General features: G+C 40.3%; 1 protein-coding gene across 4 annotated transcripts in view; it reads left to right on the top strand.

Annotated features, from left to right (window-relative positions):
- The first annotated feature begins 6833 nt into the window (after positions 1-6833).
- Positions 6834-20119, top strand: part of CDC16 (cell division cycle 16) — a 44928-nt gene continuing 31642 nt past the window's right edge. For 2 of the 4 annotated variants that reach the window (XR_014135985.1, XM_060636582.2), the window contains exons 1-12: positions 6834-7036; positions 8720-8774; positions 8876-8973; positions 9915-9953; positions 10295-10435; positions 11918-12077; positions 13031-13122; positions 13816-13949; positions 14786-14865; positions 15909-15958; positions 17148-17221; positions 18954-19079. Coding sequence is in view for 3 of the 4 variants with exons in the window: in XM_060636582.2 (XP_060492565.1) it covers positions 6989-7036; positions 8720-8774; positions 8876-8973; positions 9915-9953; positions 10295-10435; positions 11918-12077; positions 13031-13122; positions 13816-13949; positions 14786-14865; positions 15909-15958; positions 17148-17221; positions 18954-19079 (1097 nt within the window). In the remaining variant the exon portion in view is untranslated. The remainder of the gene's footprint in view (positions 7037-8719; positions 8775-8875; positions 8974-9914; positions 9954-10294; positions 10436-11917; positions 12078-13030; positions 13123-13815; positions 13950-14785; positions 14866-15908; positions 15959-17147; positions 17222-18953; positions 19080-20119) is intronic. The other 2 variants (XM_060636581.2, XM_060636584.2) reach the window with 2 other exon arrangements.

Below are 20119 nucleotides of genomic sequence, written 5' to 3'. Positions count from 1 at the left end.
AAATTGATAAACCACTAGCCACTTCGATCCAGAAGAAAAAGGAAAGGACCCAAATAAATAAAATCAAGAATGAAAGAGGAGAGATCACAACCAACAAGCAGAAATAAAAACAATAATAAGAGATTAGGAGCAACTATATGCCAATAAAATGGGTAATCTGGAAGAAATGGACAAATTCCTAGAAACATATACACTACCAAAACTGAAAAGGAAGAAATAGAAAATTTGAACAGACCCACAACCAGTAAAGAAATCGAATTAGTAACCAAAAATCTCCTCCCAAAAACCCAAGAGTCCGGGGCCAGATGGCTTTCCAGGAGAATTCTACCAAACATTTAAGGAAGAGTTAACACCTATTCTCTCGAAGCTGTTCCAAAAAATAGAAATGGAAGGAAAACTTCCAAACTCTTTCTATGAAACCAGCATTACCTTGATTCCAAAACCAGACAGAGACCTGACTGAAAAGGAGAACTATAGACCAATTTCTCTGACGAACATGGATGCAAAAATCCTCAACAAGATATTAGGCAACTGGCTCCAGCAATACATTAAAAAAATATTCACCATGACCAAGTGGGATTTATACCTGGGATGCAGGGCTGGTTCAATATCCGCAAAACAATTAATGTGATTCATCCCATCAATAAAAGAAAGGACAAGAACCATATGATCCTCTCAATAGATGCAGAGAAAGCATTTGACAAAATACAGCATCCTTTCTTGATAAAAACCCTCAAGAAAGTAGGGATAGAAGGATCATACCTCGAGATCATAAAAGCCATATATGAACGACACAACGCTAAGATCATCCTCAATGGGGAAAAACTGAGAGCTTTCCCCCTAAGGTCAGAAACAAGACAGGGATGTCTGCTCTCACCACTGTTATTCAACATAGTATTGGAAGTCTTAGCCACTGCAATCAGACAACACAAAGAAATAAAAGGCATCCAAATTGGCCAGGAGGAGGTCAAACTTTCACTCTTTGCAGATGACATGATACTCTATGTGGAAAACCCAAAAGATTCCACCAAAAAACTGCTAGAATTGATTCATGAATTCAGCAAAGTGGCAGGATCTAAAATCAATGCAGAGAAATTGGTTGCATTCCTATACACCAACAATGAAGCGACAGAAAGAAAATCAAGGAATCGATCCCATTTATAATTGCACAAAAAAATCCATAAAATATCTAGGAATAAATCCAAGCAAAGATGTGAAAAATCTATGCACTGAAAACTATAGAAAGCTTATGAAAGAAGTTGAAGAAGACACACAAAAAAATGGAAAAATATTCCATGCTCCTGGGTAGAAAGAACAAATATTGTTAAAATGTCAATACTATCCAAACCAATCTACGTATTCAATGCAATCCCTATCAAAGTAACGCCAGCATTCTTCACAGAGCTAGAACAAATAATCCTAAAATTTTTATGGAACCAGAAAAGACCCTGAATAGCCAAAGCAATCTTGAAAAAGAAAACCAAAGCAGGAGGCATCATAATCCCAGACCTCAAGCTGTACTACAAAGCTGTAATCAAGACCATACGGTACTGGCACAAGAACAGACACTCAGATAAGTGGAACAGAATAGAGAACCCAGAAATGGACCCACAAACGTATGGCCAACTAATCTTTGACAAAGCAGGAAAGAATATCCAATGGAATAAAGACAGTCTCTTCAGCAAGTGGTGCTGGGAAAATTGGACAGCAACATGCAGAAGAACAAACCTGGGCCACTTTCTTACACCATACACAAAAATAAACTCAAAATGGATGAAAGACCTGAATGTAAGACAGGAAACCATCAAAATCCTCGAGGAGAAAGCAGGCAAAAACCTCTTTGATCTTGCCCACAGCAACTTCTTACTCAACATGTCTCTGGAGGCAAGGGAAACAAAAGCAAAAATGAACTACTGGGACCTCATCAAAATAAAAAGCTTCTGCACAGTGAAGAAAACAATCAGCAAAACTATAAGGCAACCAACAGAATGGGAGAAGATATTTGCAAATGACATACCAGATAAAGGATTAGTATCCAAAATCTATAAAGAACTTATCAAACTCAACACCCAAAAAACCAATAATCCAGTGAAGAAATGGGCCAAAGACATGAATACACACTTCTCCAAGGAAGACATCCAGGTGGCCAACCGACACATGAAAAAATGCTCAACATCACTCATCACAGGGAAATACAAATCAAAACCACAATGAGATACCATCTTACACCTGTCAGAATGGCTAACATTAACAACTCAGGCAACAACAGATTTTGGCAAGGATGTGGAGAAAGAGCATCTCTTTTGCATTGTTGGTGGCAATGCAAGCTGGTGCAGCCACTCTGGAAAACAGTGTGGAGGTTCCTCAAAAAACTAAAAATAGAACTACCCTACAACCCAGCAATTGCACTACTAGGCATTTATCCACGGGATACAGGTGTGCTGTTTTGAAGGGACACATGCACCCCCATGTTTTCAGCAGCACTATCAACAATAGCCAAAGTATGGAAAGAGTCCAAATGCCCATCGATGGATGAATGGATAAAGAAGATGTGGTATATATATACAATGGAGTATTACTTGGCAATCAAAAAGAATGGAATCTTGCCATTTGCAACTATGTGGATGGAGCTGGAGGATATTATGCTAAGTGAAATTAGGCAGTCAGAGAAAGACAAAAATCATATGACTTCACTCGTATGAGGACTTTAAGAGACAAAACAGATGAACACAAGGGAAGGGAAACAAAAATAACATAAAAACAGGGAGGGGGACAAAACAGAAGAGACTATAAATATGGAGAACAAACTGAGGGTTGCTGGAGGGTTTGTGGGAGGGGGAATGGGCTTAATGGGTAAGGGGCATTAAGGAATCTACTCCTGAAATCATTGTTTCACTATATGCTAACTAATTTGGATGTAAATTTTAAAAAATAAAAAATAAAATTAAAAAAATGAATAAACATCAAAAAAAAAGTTGTGGGATTAGTATCAGATAATATGATATTTAAGACTTTTCCACTTTGGGCAAGTAAATTTTCATAACTTTCTTATGCTATTACCTGTCTGTTTATTCATATACATTTGTGTATTTATATATTTCATATTATTACATCATGATAACACTTCCTCCATTGTGTTAGATGTGAGATTACATGAGATAATGTGTTTAAAACACAGGGAGTAGTACATTATACTAAATACTGCATCACCCAATAACAACTTAAAGAATGAATGGATGAATGCAAATATTGAATCTTACCTTACTGGCTAGGTGTTGAATCCTAAACTAAGACGTGGTTTTCAGAGTTAAAAAGGTTCATAACCAAAAATGACTATCAGTATATTTAGGAGCTTCCTTGATGGTCTCAGGAGTCTACTTAAATCCTATATGATCCTATAAACAAAAATATATCATTTCTTTGGAATAGCTGCTGTAGGAAATAGATTCTTATCCCATGAGGGTTTTTTTTTTTTTAATGTTTATTTAGTTTTGAGAGAGCAAGAGACCGAGAGAGAATGAGAGGGGGAGGGACAGAGAGAGAAGGGGACAGAGGATCCAAAGCAGCCTCTGTGCTGACAGCAGAGAGCCTGACACGAGGCTCGAACTCATGAACCGTGAGATCATGACCTGAGCCAAAGCTGGATACTTAATCGACTGAGCCATCCAGGTGCCCCATGGTCTGAGTTTTTTATAGGGCTTCCTTAGTCTGTACGTTTATTACTCCTCTGCCTCTGGTTGCATCTGAAAGGTCTGCCCTCCCCATCCCAAGGCTATCCTCCAGCAAGGAGTGGGTACATCACGGGCTATGGTGCTGGAAAGAAGAGACAAGATGGTCCTGGGAAGGGTGGTCCATGTACTTTAAATTGGCTTCAAGTAGGAAGGGTGGGTTTTCTCTGATCCACCTATATTTCCTACCCTGTGTGATAAAGGCATGCCTTTGGGTGACTGACTTGGTTAAGCAGTGTGGAGGGCAGAGTAACAGCCCCAAAGATACCAAATTTCTGACCTAGTGAATGTTGTTTCGAATGGCAAAAAGGACTTTGCAGAGGTGGTTAAGGATTTTAAAGAAGGCAAATGTCCAGGGTTATTTGGGTGGGTGCAATGTAATCCCAAGGGTCATCATAAATGAAAGAGAGAGGTAAGAAGATCAAAGTCAAAGAGAGATTTGAAGATGGATAATGAAGCCATGCAGGCGGCCTCTAGAAGCTGGAAAAGCCAAAGAATTGGATTCTTCCCTAGACCTCTGGAAGGAACACAGCACTGCCAACACCTGGATGCTAGTCAGGTGAGACTTATTTCAGGTACTGACTAGAGATTAGGAAACAAAATTAAAACTTTGCCCAAGTGTGGTTTGACTAATAAAGGAAATTCTATTTATTTTCCTTTCCTCACATTCATCCCTAGCATTTGCCTTCAAGGAACACACAGACTTCAGAGTGATATGGAAAAACGAACAGGCAGTTACCATCGTGTTTCTATGAGGAAAATACAGAGTGTTACTAAAAAGTATAGGAGGGACACACAATCCCAACTTGGGGAGCTCAAAGATTTCCTAAATGAAATGGCCATTGTATTAATCTGAGTTTCCCAGAGAAATGAGCCATGGAGAGAGGAGTGTGTGTGTGTGTGCGTGTGTGTGTGTGTGTGTGTGTGTGTGTGTGTACATATATAATTTATTATAAGGAATTGTCTAATGCAGTTATGGAGGCTGAGAAGTCTCAAGTCAGTAAACTGGGGACCTGAGAGGACCAATGGTGTGAGTTTCTCTGAGTCTGAGTCCCAAGGCAGGAGAAGATCAATGTCTCAGCTCAAGAAGTTAGGCAGAGACTAAATTCTCTTTTACTCTGCCTTTTTGTTCTATTCAGGCCTTTAATAGATTAGATGAGGCCTACCCTTATTGGGGACGGCAATCTATTTACTCAGTCAACTGATTCAAATATTAGTTTTGTCCAAAAACCTCACAAACATACCCAGTATCATGTTTGACCAAAAATATGGGCATCCTGTGCTCCAAATTGACACATAAAATTAACCATCACAGCCACTCAGGTATGACGTGAAGGATTAGTTTGTATAGCATCATAATCCAGCTTGGTCCGATGAATATAACATGAAACATTTTTTGTGAAATATTTGTTCATAAAAAGAACAAAGCAGGTTCTGACAGGGAAATGTCTCTAATGTATACAAGTGAACAAGGCAATTCTCAGAGTTATTACACATTACATCATCATCGTTTTAGAAAAGAAAGATGTTTGTAAATGTGTATATGTACATTCAAAGCACAGAAAGGAGAGTATAAAGTGTATAACAATAATTGACAGTGATTCTTTCTGGGAAGATGTGAAGGAAAGGGAAAGATACAGAAGAAGAAATTTCAACATGTTACCAGTGTATATGCATGCATAGAAAAAGACATGGCAGATTACTCACAGAAGTGTTAAGAGAAGAATTTTTGAGTGAGTGGGATTCTTTATGGGTAGTTTTATATTCTTTTAGTTATTCTGCATTTTCTTTCTTTTTTAGGCCTTTTATTTATAAAGGTTTTAGCTACCTTTAAAAGGTAATACATGTACATAGTCTGAAATTCAAAAGGCACAAGATACCTAGGGAAAATCCTCTCACGTTTGGAAATGACATGGTGATTTATGGGAAGGAAGATTTTATTCAAGCCCGGGAACTATCACCATAGGGTTAGGGACAACTGTGATGGAAATCCGCAGTGAGGAAGAGATCCGGCTCAACTTTGAATACTGCACAAGCCAAGCGGGAATCTATAGCCAAGGAGCAAGGTGGGGGTCTCTGAATAGAATATTATTAAGAGGAAACATCAGAGTTAAGGTGGGGGGGGAGGGGAATTCGGTCTAAACGCACCCATGCGGCGGCGCCTGGGTGACTTCGTGGGTTAAGCCTCCACTCTTGGTTTCAGCTCTTCATGATCTCACTGTTAGGGTCACCGTGGTGAGATCAAGTCCCGCTGTCGGCTCCGCGCTGACAGTGCAGAGCCCACTAGGGACTCTCTCTCTGCCCCTGCCCCACTCACTCTCTCTGCCTCTCTCAAATAAGTAAACTTACAAAAATAAAATTTAAAAAGATAAACCGAACCAACAGGACTCTTGCTGAAGGCAAGCCGAGGTGATCAGACCCCACTGGGGGATGCAAGCGATGAGGACTTTGGTCATACGTCAAGGGAGAGCACACATGGAGGGTGGGGGATTCCGGCTGAACTGACACGGGAATTCCTGTTAAAATGGGTCGATGCAGAACGGCACGTGGAAGTCCAACAGTGAGGTCTGGTTGCACCGGGGTTGAGGGTCGCCTGAGTAGGGTTCAGTCAGTGGGCGAACCCTCGCCAGTGGAATCAGGGTGTGTGGTCCTTGGGGGGCTGGCGTCCCTCACTAAGCAGGTGTCAACACTTCCCTTTCATTGCCGAATCCCACTCCATTCAAAGTTTTAATTGGCCAGCCCTTTTAGCTTACTTGTTTTTGGTCACTGCTTCCTCTACCTAGGGCTTCGGGCCCTAGGGCCGCAAGACAACATGACGGGGAAGCGTGGCGACCCCCGCGGCGATCCGGGAGGTGGGCCACCCCCCTTCCCGCCCCCGCTGCCACCCGGCTGCCGGCCTTGAGCTCCCCGCCCCCCAGAACGAGCTAAAGAGCGAACGGCACCCGGACACAACAACCGGCCGTGCTACCAGAGCCCTCCAGTCGGGAGAAAAGGCGTCCGTGGTCCCCAAACCCCGGCAACCCAAGGGTCAAGGGAGCGTGCCGGAACCATCAGCGCACCCCCAGTATCTGGAGCCGGAGGGAACGCGTTTGCGGAGGACTTCCGGGGCAGGGCCTGGCAGGAGCGGAAGATCCCGGCGGCGCCGGACAGGGAGCTGGCGACAGCTGTGCGGGCTCGGGGCGGGCCCGGTTGGCAGCGGGAAGGAGGGCGCGCGCGGGGGCGGTGGACCACGCTCTGCCGGATTCTCCGGCCGCGCGGCCATGAACCTGGAGCGGCTGCGGAAGCGTGTCCGGCAGTACCTGGACCAGGTGGGCGGCCCAACCCGGGGAGCGCAGGCCCCGGGGCTCGTTGAGGCCAGCGCGCCCGAGCCCTTGCCCGCAGGGTAACTGTCGTCAGGGTCTTGCTGGCGCTTCGTCCGGCGGGGCCTGGGCTGAAGCCCCGGAAGGGAGGGAGGCAGCCCCTCAGCCCTCTCTGCATCTGGGAGGATGAGGAGCCCTGGGAGCGCAGGCCACCAAAGCGCAGCGCGAGCTTTACACGTGTTGACTCCCGCTCTGCAGCCGTCCTAACTGCTGCGCGCAGTGGGTGCTCAGTACAAACTTAGTGCTCAGTGGAAGTTAAAGGGTTATTTTAGGAGGAGAGTTGCAGGATGGCCTTTGAATTTAGCTAGCTAATGGAAAAGTTTCGAGAAGCTTAGTTGTAATTCTTATTTGGCAGAATTCAAGTGAATAAAGATACAAACAAGCCTGTTGTGTCAAATCAGTACTTTAACAAATTCATGTTGGGACGCCTGGATGGCTCTGTCGGTTGAGCCACACGGACTTCAGCTCAGGTCATGATCTCAGGGTTTGTGAGTTCGAGTCCCGTGTAGGGCTCTGTGCTGACAGCTCAGAGCCTGGAGCCTGCTTCGGATTCTGTGTCTCCCTTGCTCTCTGCCCCTCCTCGGCTCGCACTCTGTCTCTCTCAGGAGGAAATAAACATTAAAAAAAAAATTTTTTTTTAATAAAAAATAAATGTTAACTCTGTCTGTATTCCCTGCACTGCCCATGAATGAGCAGCAGTTTGTTTAGGAAGTGTCTCCAGAATCAGCAGCATTACTTTTATCCACAAGGTCAGGTAGTTTGTTTGTTTGTTTGTTTGTTTGTTTGTTTGTTTGCTTTTAACATTTAGTTTTTGAGAATGCTAGCAGGGCAGGGGCAGAGAGAGAGGGAGACAGAGAATCCCAAGCAGGCCCTGCGTTGTCGGTGCAAAGCCCAGCCTGGGGCTTGAAACCACCAACAGAACCCTGAGATCAGGACATGGGCCACCTAGGCGCCCCAAGGTCATTTAGTTTTATAAAATTTATACTCTCCAAATAAGTTGAAAACCAGGAAGGGGAGGGAAAAGCTTATTTGATATGAAATGTTTCTAATGGATGTGACATAACACTGCCAGATGCCTGCGGTATGTTAGGGTCCTGTGTTGGTGAGTCAGTTGAACTGAACAGGTGCTTCTGAGCACTTTCTTTTTGGTTCTGGGGATGTAGTGAGAGATGAGACAGGTCCGGTTTCCACCCTGGGGGCACCTACCTTGAGCAGATTTGTAACCATTCCATAAGCATTCCTTTTCCCAGATTGACTGGTGACAGAGTACCTAGCTGGTGTTCAAGAACTGTACAAAGACAGAACGTTGCTAATGAGGAGATAACTGCAAAATAATTGTTTAAATTATCTACTGTCTTAGATACCTGCTTATACATTTTTACAATGTATAAGTTTAAAAAAATCCTACCTTCTTGAGCTGTATGTATCAAAGAGCCTACAATAATGTTTTTGTACCTTTGAACCAAAACTCACCTAGCTGAGATGTAAAATGGAGATAAGATTGGTAGACCTTTGCTACATGTAAAAAATTGTATTAAGATGTTGATTTATTATATAGCATTCTAACGATATTAGATATCTGTTTAAAACTATTGAAATAACAAGGTGGTTACTTTTTGTGTTTTGATACAGCAACAGTATCAAAGTGCTCTATTTTGGGCAGATAAAGTAGCTTCACTCTCTCATGGTAAGTGACAACTTGTAATTTTTTTTTCTGATTTCTATTTTAAAAACTTTTCTATCTTTCCTTGTGCCTCTGACCATTTATGTGATTTTTTTTCCTTCCAGAGGAACCCCAGGACATTTATTGGTTGGCTCAGTGTCTTTACCTGACAGCGCAATATCACAGAGCAGCTCATGCACTTCGGTCACGAAAACTGGACAAAGTAAGTGATTGTGTGAACTTTAAAACTTCCCAAACTTTTCAAAAATGCTGTTAGATGAGGGGCACCTGGGTGGTCAGTTGTTTAAGTGTCTGACTCTTGGTTTCAGCTCAGGTCATGATCCCATGGTTTGTGAGTTCGAGCTCTGCATTGGACTCTGCACTGACAACATGGAGCCTGCTTGGAACTCTCTCTCTCCCTCTCTACCCCTCTTGAGCCCTTTCTCTGTCTCTCTCCAAATAAACTTAAAAAAAAAATGAAAGGTATTAATTAAAAAAATATCATTAGATTAAATGTCAAAGTTATTTAAAAGGATTCAGTTTTTCTTATTGAATGTAAAGAAAAATTGTCTTATTCCTAATCTCAGTCACTTTTGTCCCCCAATCTAATCACTCAGTTTTGAAAATTCTGTTTTCTAAGTAACTCTGAAATTATGGATATTCATTTCCATTTCATTACTGCTCATTCATGTCAGGCCTTTAATTTGTTTTGTTTTAGCTTCTTGTCTCTTTTCTTTGATAATATCTTTCCCACTTCCATTTTCCCTGACTCTTTTTAGCAGTCTTTTAAACTATCACAAGAGTGGTCTTCCTAAAACACAGAAACACAGACCTGATTGTAGCACTGACAGTATCAATCAGTGATTTCCCACTGCCTACATAGGCACCGGAGTCCCTGTGGTTTCTCTCCGTCGGTGTCGAACCCACCACCACCACCAATACAAGTAACATGTGCAAACTGACTGTTTGCAATCCCATAGAGGAGTGCCCCTGCTCAGTGCCTGGAATGCTGGCCAGCCCCTCCACCTCTGTCCCTTGCACATGTTTTCTTAACTGCTAGTACTTTTATGCCGTTCTTCCAGAGTTTATATAGTTTACGTCTCACGAGTACTGTGTTTGCATCTTCCTGCCATAACCTCCTTAACAGATTGTTTTCTCTCCTAGCTGTATGAAGCATGCCGCTACCTTGCAGCTAGATGCCATGTAAGTATGCCATCTGTTTTAATTTTCTTGGTAAAAGTTTAATTATGTTGCTGTTATACAGAAATCTGGTGGTGGAGCTGGCAAATTAGTAAAGTATTCATGAGGAAGTGTTCTTTTCTTTAGTATTGTGTGCTATAAAATATTGATTCTCTATTTACCAATATCTGACATGCATGAAGAAAACTCTGCCTTAGAATTTGAAATTTTAAGCTCTACATTTTAAATATAAGTAATGAATAGGTATATTCTATGACCCTTTTAAAATTGACAGTATTTGCTTGTATGTCTAGTGTTCGAAGTGATAGGTGATAAACAGTAGTTCTGGCTTTTGCACAACACAGTATGCTGCGAAAGAGCATCAGCAGGCACTTGATATTCTTGACATGGAGGAGCCAATCAACAAAAGGTTATTTGAGAAATACTTGAAGGATGAAAGTGGCTTGAAAGACCCCTCCAATGACTGGGAAATGTCACAGTCCTCCGTAAGTAATGCTGCAATAAGCATACTTCAGTAACATCAGTAAGAATTACTCACACGACATGCAAAACATAAATCACTTTCTTTTATTTCAGTATCACCATGTTAAAACAGTTCAGTTGCCAACTTACTTAATTTGCCACTGAAACACAAGAAGACTCCGAGACATTTCTGAGTCATTAGATGGAAGCTATAACTATGTCCTCATATGCTTGAGTCTGAAATAGGCTGACTTGAGAGCTTTCTTCTCATTTGATGCCTTAAATTACTCCCACAGATGGAATAACTTTTCTCTTTCTTACTGTGTTTCAATACCTACCCCAGGAAACCATAGTTTGCTTCTTTCCAGGGAGTGGTTTGGTGTTACTCTTTATGTAATTTGTTTACTTCAGTTTGTATACTTCATACCTGCCTGAAATTGCAAATTCCTTGTTGGCAGAGATTATATAATGTAACATAATAAATGACATTCACAGATTACTAATCTCGACTGTTATTATTTTTTCTTTTTTTCTGCTTTTTTTTTTAACAGCCTTCTTGAGACTATTTATGTGCTAAGGAGCACGTTTATTTTTCTGCTAATAAAGGTATTTATGAGGGAGTCTGGTATTACCATTATTATTTTTGGACTACATACCATTTACCTGCTAAGAAATACATGGTTTGTAATGCATTATTTATCTTATGAAATTATTATTATTATTAGTATTATTTTTTACAAGTCATAAGATACTGCATTGGTGTAAGATTCTCTTGTTACATCCTCTTATTTTTAAGTTTGGATTTTATGATGAGTCTTCTTTGTCCCTTTACCAGTTTTAGCTGCCCGTCTCTGGATCATCTGTAGGTTTAGTTGCATGTTTCTTGAGGTTCAGAGTCTAGAATCTAGGTTGGATTGCCGCCCACATCCTCTTGTTAGTGGTAGTAGTGAGGTGGCTACTCTGTGAACACCTCACATGTACTTGCTTTGCAGAAGACTAGCACCTCTGCTTCTCACAGGGCCCTGTAAGTTAGATGAGGAAAGGAAACTTGTCTAGGGTCACTAGGAAGCATCAGAGCTGGGGTTTTAACTCAGGTCTGTCCAGTGCTACAAGTTCATGACCCTAATCGCGGTACCTTATTGTGCCAGTTTTTCAGTGTTTATTACTAAGATCCTTTCATTGCGACCCGCCTATCAAACTGTCTGAGTTTAATTTAATATTTGTATTCTGCTTGCTATCTAAATCATTACCCTCTTTGAGACAGAACAGATAAGGAACCAAGTAGCAGTGACGTGCTGTAGTTCTAAAGATTGTTGAAGTGAGGAGAGCCTAGGGAAGATAGAGAAGTTTTACTTCGCTTTCCTGTTTCTGTTAATTTGTTGGGATTGAATAAATTATTTTAGAGGTCAAGAGAAGTCTCAGCCTTAAGATAATAGATCATTCTGATCAAAAATTAAATTTCGACGTATTGATTTAGTACATGACTCATCATATTTTTCCAACAGATAAAGAGTTCTATTTGTCTTTTACGAGGGAAAATCTATGATGCTCTGGATAACCGAGCCCTAGCTACCTATAGCTACAAAGAAGCGTTGAAGCTGGATGCCTACTGTTTTGAAGCATTTGATCTTTTAACATCACACCACATGTTGACAGCTCAAGAAGGTTTGGAAACTCAGGTGTTTTCATGTTTAGCACAATTAATATCATTTGGATTTTTTTTTCTCTGAAACCTATACAATCAAGAGCAGACTATGCATGTTTAAACAGACCTGAAGCACATTGCAAAGGACAGTGGTGGATTGTGCAGTGCCCTTTGCTGTCAGAATCTTTAGGGTTGTGATGTGGTGAGGTCATCTTTTTGGGAAGTAACTTGAGGTAGTGTAAACCAAGATCTCAGTATCTGATTCAGAGATGCCCAACATGGCTTTACCTCAAAGCCTTTAACAACATCAGGGTGCAGGTCCCAGCTCCAGACAAGTGGAATGGAATCTCTGGCAGTGGGGCCCTGGCGTCAGATGTTTTAAAGCTCTCAGATGACCCTAAGGTGCAGCTAGGCTGAGAACCACAGACCTAGTATGTCAGCAGTAATATGAGGTGGATATGTGCAAGAAACACAGAGAAAATAGGGATGTTTTGTTAGTGGGGTTCAAGCACATTTTAGTCTATCTAGTGTAGTAGTTCTCAGGTTGATTTTGTGCCCTAGGGACACTTTTGATTTTTATAAATTGGGGACGGGATGGGAGGTTGCTAATGGCATCTAGTGGGTGGAGGTCAGAGATCCTGCTAACCATCCTGTGGTGGCGTGGGACAACCAACCGACAGAATTATCCACACAGAGTGTCAGCAGTGCTGAGGCTGGGAAACTGGCTGGGTGGTTCTTACATCTGGTGGTGACCAGAATCGCCTAAAAGGCTTCATGGCTTAACCCTCCAGGTGGTTCTTATCATCTGGGTCTGGAACCACTGTCTTAGATTTTCAAGTATATTTTGATCTTGTTATTCTCTCTTTTGAGTTCGATTTACTTAGACCAAGAACTATAGAAGAATATTTTTTATTGATGCCTTTTTTCCCCCATAAATATTGTGAGGACATTCTTTTTTCTTAACATTTTTAAGAGAAAGAACTTCTTGAGTCACTACCTCTTAGCAAGCTCTGTACTGAAGAACAGGAATTGCTACGCTTTCTATTTGAGAACAAATTAAAAAAGGTGAGTAAAAACACAAAATTAGTTTTGCTTTATGTAAGTATTTTACTAAATTTGGCATCTATTCTTTTACTAGTTAAATTTTTAAAACTTAATTTTTATTAGCACATTTGCAAGAATAGATTTTAGATTACTTGAAATAGATGATATGATTCCTTAAAAAGTGTCCAAAAACATGTCTTTTTTCTAGGGATTCCTTATGCTAAAAGATTGAACTGTAACATAAGTGGGACGTTGTGTGAAAATGAGGATTTTTTTCTTATGCTTAGTGAACTTTTTTTTTTTAATTTAATTTATTTCTGAGAGAGAGACAGAACATGATCGGGGGAGGGGCAAAGAAAGAGGGAGACACAGAATCTGAAACAGGCTCCAGGCTCTGAGCTGTCAGCACAGAGCCTGACGTGGGGCTCGAACTCAGAAACTGTGAGATCATGACCTGAACCGAAGTTGGATGTTCAACTGACTGAACCACCCAGGCGCCCCTGAACTTCTAATTTGTAAAATACTTCCTGCCCTGGAATTCCGTGATAAAATTGAGAGTCCAGCTGATTAAGAGGAGGGCTGATAAGATATAAAGTCAGGGCTCCCAGAGGTTCACACCTGCCCTGTGTAAACCCTTGAGCCATTGGGCCAGATCGAGTCTGCCGTTTGATTTGTACTGCGCATTGGGTTCATGTTTCCTTTTCTCTGTTGCAGTATAATAAACCCAGTGAAACTGTCCTCCCCGAGTCTGTAGATGGTTTGCAGGAGAATCTGGATGTGGTAGTGTCTTTGGCTGAAAGACATTATTATAACTGTGATTTTAAAATGTGCTACAAGCTTACTTCTGTGTAAGTATATCCACTTATTTCTGTGTAGGAGCATAGAGTCCATTCTCATTTTACCTAAGAAGTATGTAGGACTGCTTTGTGAATAAGCTTGAACTAATTGGTGATAATTGAAGTTGCCTTTACAATTTGCAGAGTTTACTAGAAGGGTTATTGTTATCTTAAAAGAGCAATTTACAGACACAGGTTTATGGGCACTTATAGGTTTAGTCCATTGCCTTGGGAATAGACAATTCCCTCGTCTCAGTGTTTTATAATTTGCAAATTTGAAAATACCATTCTGGCACATAGTCTCATAAAATCCCTTCTTTGTTAAAGTAGGGACTAGTCAAATCCTGTAGATGCTGGATGCTCAGTCAGGCTTACTAAGTAGCTAAGCCATCTCCCTGCCGCCCCCACCATACCAGTTTTCCAGCGCACATGATTCAAACTTGTCTTGTAGCTAAATTACATATGCTATTTTTAACAGATCTTTGGGATTACTTAACATCCTTGAATTCACAAAAATATTAATTGACAAATACTTACGATCTGTTTAATATTTCATATTGTTTTTAATCCTTCTTAGTAATTAGACTGCTTATTTTGTAATTCTGTTGATTTAAAATAAATGTATGTGATAGTGTTTATTTTTATTCCTTCTAAATAAACCAGAATTTTCCCTTTCATTTATAAGATAATCATTACCTTAATTGAGCCAACCTGAAGGTAATGGAGTTAAAAAAGTAAAAAAAGTATTTTACATAAAGATGTAATGACTGTTTAGACATAGCTATTTTAATGAGGTATGTTCTGTTATGTATTGCTTCTGGCATGGTAAATGTTGCTTTGACTTTCAGAGTGATGGAGAAAGATCCTTTCCATGCAAACTGTTTACCTGTACATATAGGGACACTTGTGGAGCTGAATAAAGCAAATGGTAATTTTTTTTTAATCAAAATAATAATTGTTAAGACAAAAAAATTTTCTGTAACTCTTGAAATTATGTCTCATAAGTCCTGGATAATTGAGATTGCAGTTAACAACATAATGGAGTTCTCTGACAAAAGTAACAGCTAGTGTAAGAAAAGCTTATCAGAGTGATTGAGGATCAATTCTCTTATGCCTACAGAACAGTGTTTGTTTTCCCTTGCTTCCTGTTGTCAAATGTACTTTATGGTTTAAGTTGTATAAGCTTTAGAGTATCGGCAGATAGTTTTTCTTTTTTTTGTAAAATCCTAAGAAAACTGATAGAAAACTGATAGAAAATAGTTTAGAAACTGGGTGGGGGCAGAGTTTTTGCTTGTGTTTCCTATACTTTAACATTTCAGAAACATTTTAGTTATGTTTGGATGTTATTTGCCCTTAAATCTTTTAAGCTGTGTCAGGAGTTTAAAAAGCCTGACACTCCAATTCCAAACCCCTGCTGCTCCGGGTGTGGTCTATGGACCAGCAGCATCACATCTCCTAGAAGCTTGTTGGAGATGCGGACACTCCGGCTGTGCTGGTCTAACGGATCCAAATCTGCACATAGGAAGCTTCATCATGATGTGTTAGGACTTACACGTTACTCAAGAAGAAATCATCTTGCTGATTTGAAACTTGAAAGTTTGATCACTCAAATTGGTTATGGGTAGTTAAGATGGTCCATAATAAGGGCACAGAGTGTGTGATACCAGTTATGAAGATAAGCGAAGAGCTTTGAAATTACTTCTCAAGCACCATGACGTGCTTTATCATGAGAGACTCGTCCAGTTTTCCAGTCACTCCAGAAACACTCAGTGTCCACTTGTAGGGTAAGACGTTGGTGGGGGGCTGTGAATGAAACAACTGTAGTAGTTGTATATTTTATTAAGTAAATAGAAAACTATGAAAGTGTTACTATGAGAATAAATTTGTTTGATCATGAAGAGTTGTAACTAGAGGAAAGTCATATCTTAAAATTGACTGGATCTAATTCTTTTTTTCTTTTTTTTAATGTAGAACTTTTCTACCTTTCTCATAAATTGGTGGATCTGTATCCTAGTAATCCTGTAAGTAAATGTAAACCTTTTTTCTTATGGTGTTTTTTTCTTACCTGAACTCTAAAAAAATACTTAACTGGCTTTTAGGTAGTAACTTATATTTAAGTTCAAGCAAATAATGTTTGTTTATTTATTTATTTATTTATTTATTTTTTATTTTTTTATTTTATTTTTTTTTACATTTATTTATTTTTGAGAGACAGAGTGAGACAGGGTGCAAGCAGGGGAGGGGCAGAGAGAGAAGGAGACAGAATCCAAAGCAGGCTCCAGGCTCTGAGCTGTCAGCACAGAGCCTGACACGGGGCTCGAACCCACGAACCATGAGATCACAACCTGAGCCGAAGTCGGATGTTCAACCAATTGAGCCACCCAGGCACCCCCAAATAATGTTTATTTTAAGGTGTTGGAGGAGGACCTCCTAGTGCTGATAATTAGAAGTAGCGTTAGCTTTTCAATCCATGAAAGTATTTAAGTATCTTGAAACAATAGCTTAAAACAAAAATCCTTTTATTCTGGTTACAGAAATAATATATGCTTATTTTAATATACTTGATATACAGAAAAATAAAATGTTGAAAATGAAAGTCATACTCTCACCTCTTGTAAGTGATGCTAATAATTACTTGGTGGCTTCCTCACCTTGCACGTACAGCATAACTTACTGAATTGTGCAGTAGTTGGGTCATTGGGTCTCTTAGGCTACCTTGGAACACAACTGGGACCCAGAGATTAAAACTAATTCAGGAACTGTGTCCTTAGAGACAGAAGTTAGGGATCAAAGCCTAAGCCTCACCCAAGAATCTCTGCCCTTGGCCAGTATGAAAATAATTTAGAAAGAGGCAGAATCAGTGCAAGAGAAGTCTGCTAATGAGGTCGAGCCTGCATAGTGCTGGTGAGAACCTGGGTGGAGCCAGGGAAGACACGACTCAGGCTGGTGTTTGTACCAAGTGTGAAGGAACTTCATCTTGTATCGAATGCTGCAGGGACATCATTGAAGGCACTTTGAGGAAGAATCTGTTCTTTTTTCATCTAGGACCCTTAGTAAACAGCCTGTCTCAGAGAAGTTTCTAACTTGAACTAGAATAACTTGAGCTAGAACACGTAATGGAATGTGTAGTCCACCCTCTGGCCTGGTATGTTAGAGATTTCCAGTTCCAAGTCAACCATCTTTGGTCACAGTAAATTTTGAACTTTTTAGGTGTCTTGGTTTGCAGTGGGATGCTATTATCTCATGGTTGGTCATAAAAATGAACATGCCAGAAGATACCTCAGGTATGGATCTGTTGTCTTTCTCCCTCTGTAACGAGCCTATAGTAAGGGATTTCTTGTTCATCCTTTTTAATACGATAATTAAGTACTTTAAAAGCAGTATGAAAGGATAATTTTTTTCAGATTCAGTTCAGTTGCATCAATTATGTACCTTTTTTTTTTTTTTTAATGTTTATTTATCTTAGAGTGAGAGAGAGTGCACACATGAGAGCAGGGGAGCGACAGAGAGAGAGTGAGAGAGAGAATTCCAAGTAGGCTCTGCCCTGTCAGCACAGAGCCTGACATGCGGCTCAAATTCACGAACTGTGAAATCATGACCTGAGCCAAAATCAAGAGTCAGCTGCTAATTGACTAAGCCACCCAGGTGCCCCAATTACATACCTTTTTATAAGATGTCATGAGGGGATATAAAAGTCAGTGGTGTAGACCTTATTCTCAAGGAATTTACGATGTGTGTAAATTATAAGTGAGAAGAAACATGAAACAATAATAGACGTTTGGAAGGTCCTGTTTTTCATTTACAGAGTTACTCGGCACCTTTTAACTTTAGGACTTCTTTTGTTAATACTTGTGAAATTACATGAAACTACATGAGATTAGGGTCACTAAATGTGACTATAAAACAGAATTCTTGTCATAGTGAACTGGTTTATATAAGGATCTGCTGTGTGCAGCCCAGTCAAGCTACTTTATAAGTGTGATTTCAGCCACATGAACAAACTGGAAAGTGGATCTAAGAAAAAGTGTGTAAACTTTGGACATAGATTTGAATTCTAATACAAGCTCTACCACTTGCTAGCTGTGATTCCTTGGGAAAGTTAATAACCTCTGACCCTCTCTTCTTTAAAAATGGGAATGATACAATACTTGTATCCCAGGATTGTTAGGAAAATTGGTAGGATGACTCATAAGGATCCTGCACTTGGAAAAACAGGGAGTTCTCTGGTCAGTTGAATGTTAAGCATTTTAGAAGAACTTGCTTGTGCTTTTTCCTGGAGTAGGCAGATGATTCAGATGTGATAGTTCCTCTGAACTGTGCTTCTCTGATTTAGTGATGGACTCCATGTGAATCAAGGAACATTTGAGTGATAGAAAACTTAGAAAATAAAATGCTGGGAAATGGCATCTCATTATTTATATTTTCCTTGTTTTGTGGTGTGTTCTCTTTATTCTGGGTGTCCTGGGTCACTGGGTGTCTGCTGATTGAAGACTACTTATGACGGCTTAAGACTGTGTGGTGCAGTCTGCAGGACCAGGGTGTTCTCCTGCTGCCGTCCACAGGGTGTCACTTAATCTTCCCAGCCTCAGTATACTGATGTTTAAAATACAAATAACGATTTACCTTGTAAGTTACTAGGTGATGCACATGAAGCATTTCACATGGAGTCTGGTGTAAAATATGCCCTCATTAAATGGTTGTTGCTACCACAATTACTGAAACAAAGCTCTTGGATTAAGTAATATTTGTAAATTCAGAGTGTATTTGTATTTGTAAATATAGAGTGCCAGTGGGTTCAACTATTGGACCTAAAAAGTTGTGGACCTCTCTTAAAATGTCTTAAAATTTTGCTTGTACTATTAAACATTCTTTTATTTCAAATGAGATTAACAATTGTTATGTAAGTATTTAATATGTTAAGAGCTCATTTATTTAATTCCAATATCCTTGAAGCTATCAGCTTATATAAAATTAACAAGAATGAATCTCTCACTAGAATGACGTTTCTTGTTTCAGCAAAGCGACAACACTTGAGAAGACTTACGGGCCTGCGTGGGTAGCGTACGGACACTCATTTGCAGTTGAGAGCGAGCATGACCAGGCCATGGCTGCTTACTTCACAGCCGCGCAGCTCATGAAAGGGTACGGCAGAGTGCGTGGTGAAATCCGTGAAGGGCTGCTCTTGCTAACAGAATGACGATTCTGTTACTACTGTCATTGCCATTTGGTCGCTGAACTAAACAAAAATATCTTATTTGTATCTTGTTAGTAGCTTATGATTGAACATGGAGGGAAAGAGGCTGGTGTAGTGGTTTTGACCTAGCAGGTCACTTTCACCAGTACAGAATGGCACTAGGAAATTAAGCTGAGGGAAGAAAGGAGGGTTAGAGGCTCCTTCTCACGCAGGAATGAAAGTATTCGTGAGCAAATATGTTATCTTTATCCTATTTATGTCCAAAAGGTATTTGATGTAGGCTTTGTGGACTGTATTTGACAGCGTTCTTGATTTTATTTACTTACTTTTTATTTATTTTTATGAGAGAAAGCATGCGCGTGTGCGCATGAACCAGGGAGGGAGGGGCAGAGAGAGAATCCCAAGCAGGCTCTGTGCTGTCATTGCAGAAGTTGATGCGGGGTTCCATCTCATGACTATGAGATCATGACCTGAGCCTAAATCAAGAGTCAAGACACTTAACCAACTGAGCCACCCAGGTACCCCTCCAGTGTTCTAGATTTATATCAATATTAAGAGTATTGATATTAAGTGATATAAGTGCACCCTAAGAGTATCTTACTTTGTGGTGGGGAGTCAACTCTCCTGTCAACTCTCTTTGGACTTGCCTAACACTTGTCCTAGCCCTACCACGTGGTGTTCTTTTGTGTGGGCTGTGTCCGTTTCTGGAGAGGTAGTAGGAGTGCAGTAGTTCCAAGGGCTGGTCTGGAGTCAGACTCCTGGGGGTCTCAGCCAAGTATGTACCCTCTTGAAAAATAGGGAGAATTGCAGTACTTATTTTCTGGGAATAATTGAGACAATACCAGTTAAAGACTTGGAACAATGTCTGACATGCAGAAAGCAGTCAGTAAAAGTTAGCTGCCTTAATTTCTTTGCTTATAGTATTCAGAAGTGGGATCATATATTTATCTTCATTGAACGTCATCTCGTTAGGTTTGATTTACCTTTT

The sequence above is a fragment of the Panthera onca genome, chromosome A1 (assembly GCF_046562875.1).
Source record: "Panthera onca isolate mPanOnc1 chromosome A1, mPanOnc1 haplotype 2, whole genome shotgun sequence".
NCBI classification, from domain to species: domain Eukaryota; kingdom Metazoa; phylum Chordata; class Mammalia; order Carnivora; family Felidae; genus Panthera; species Panthera onca.
This window is presented reverse-complemented; position numbering and strand designations above follow the sequence as displayed.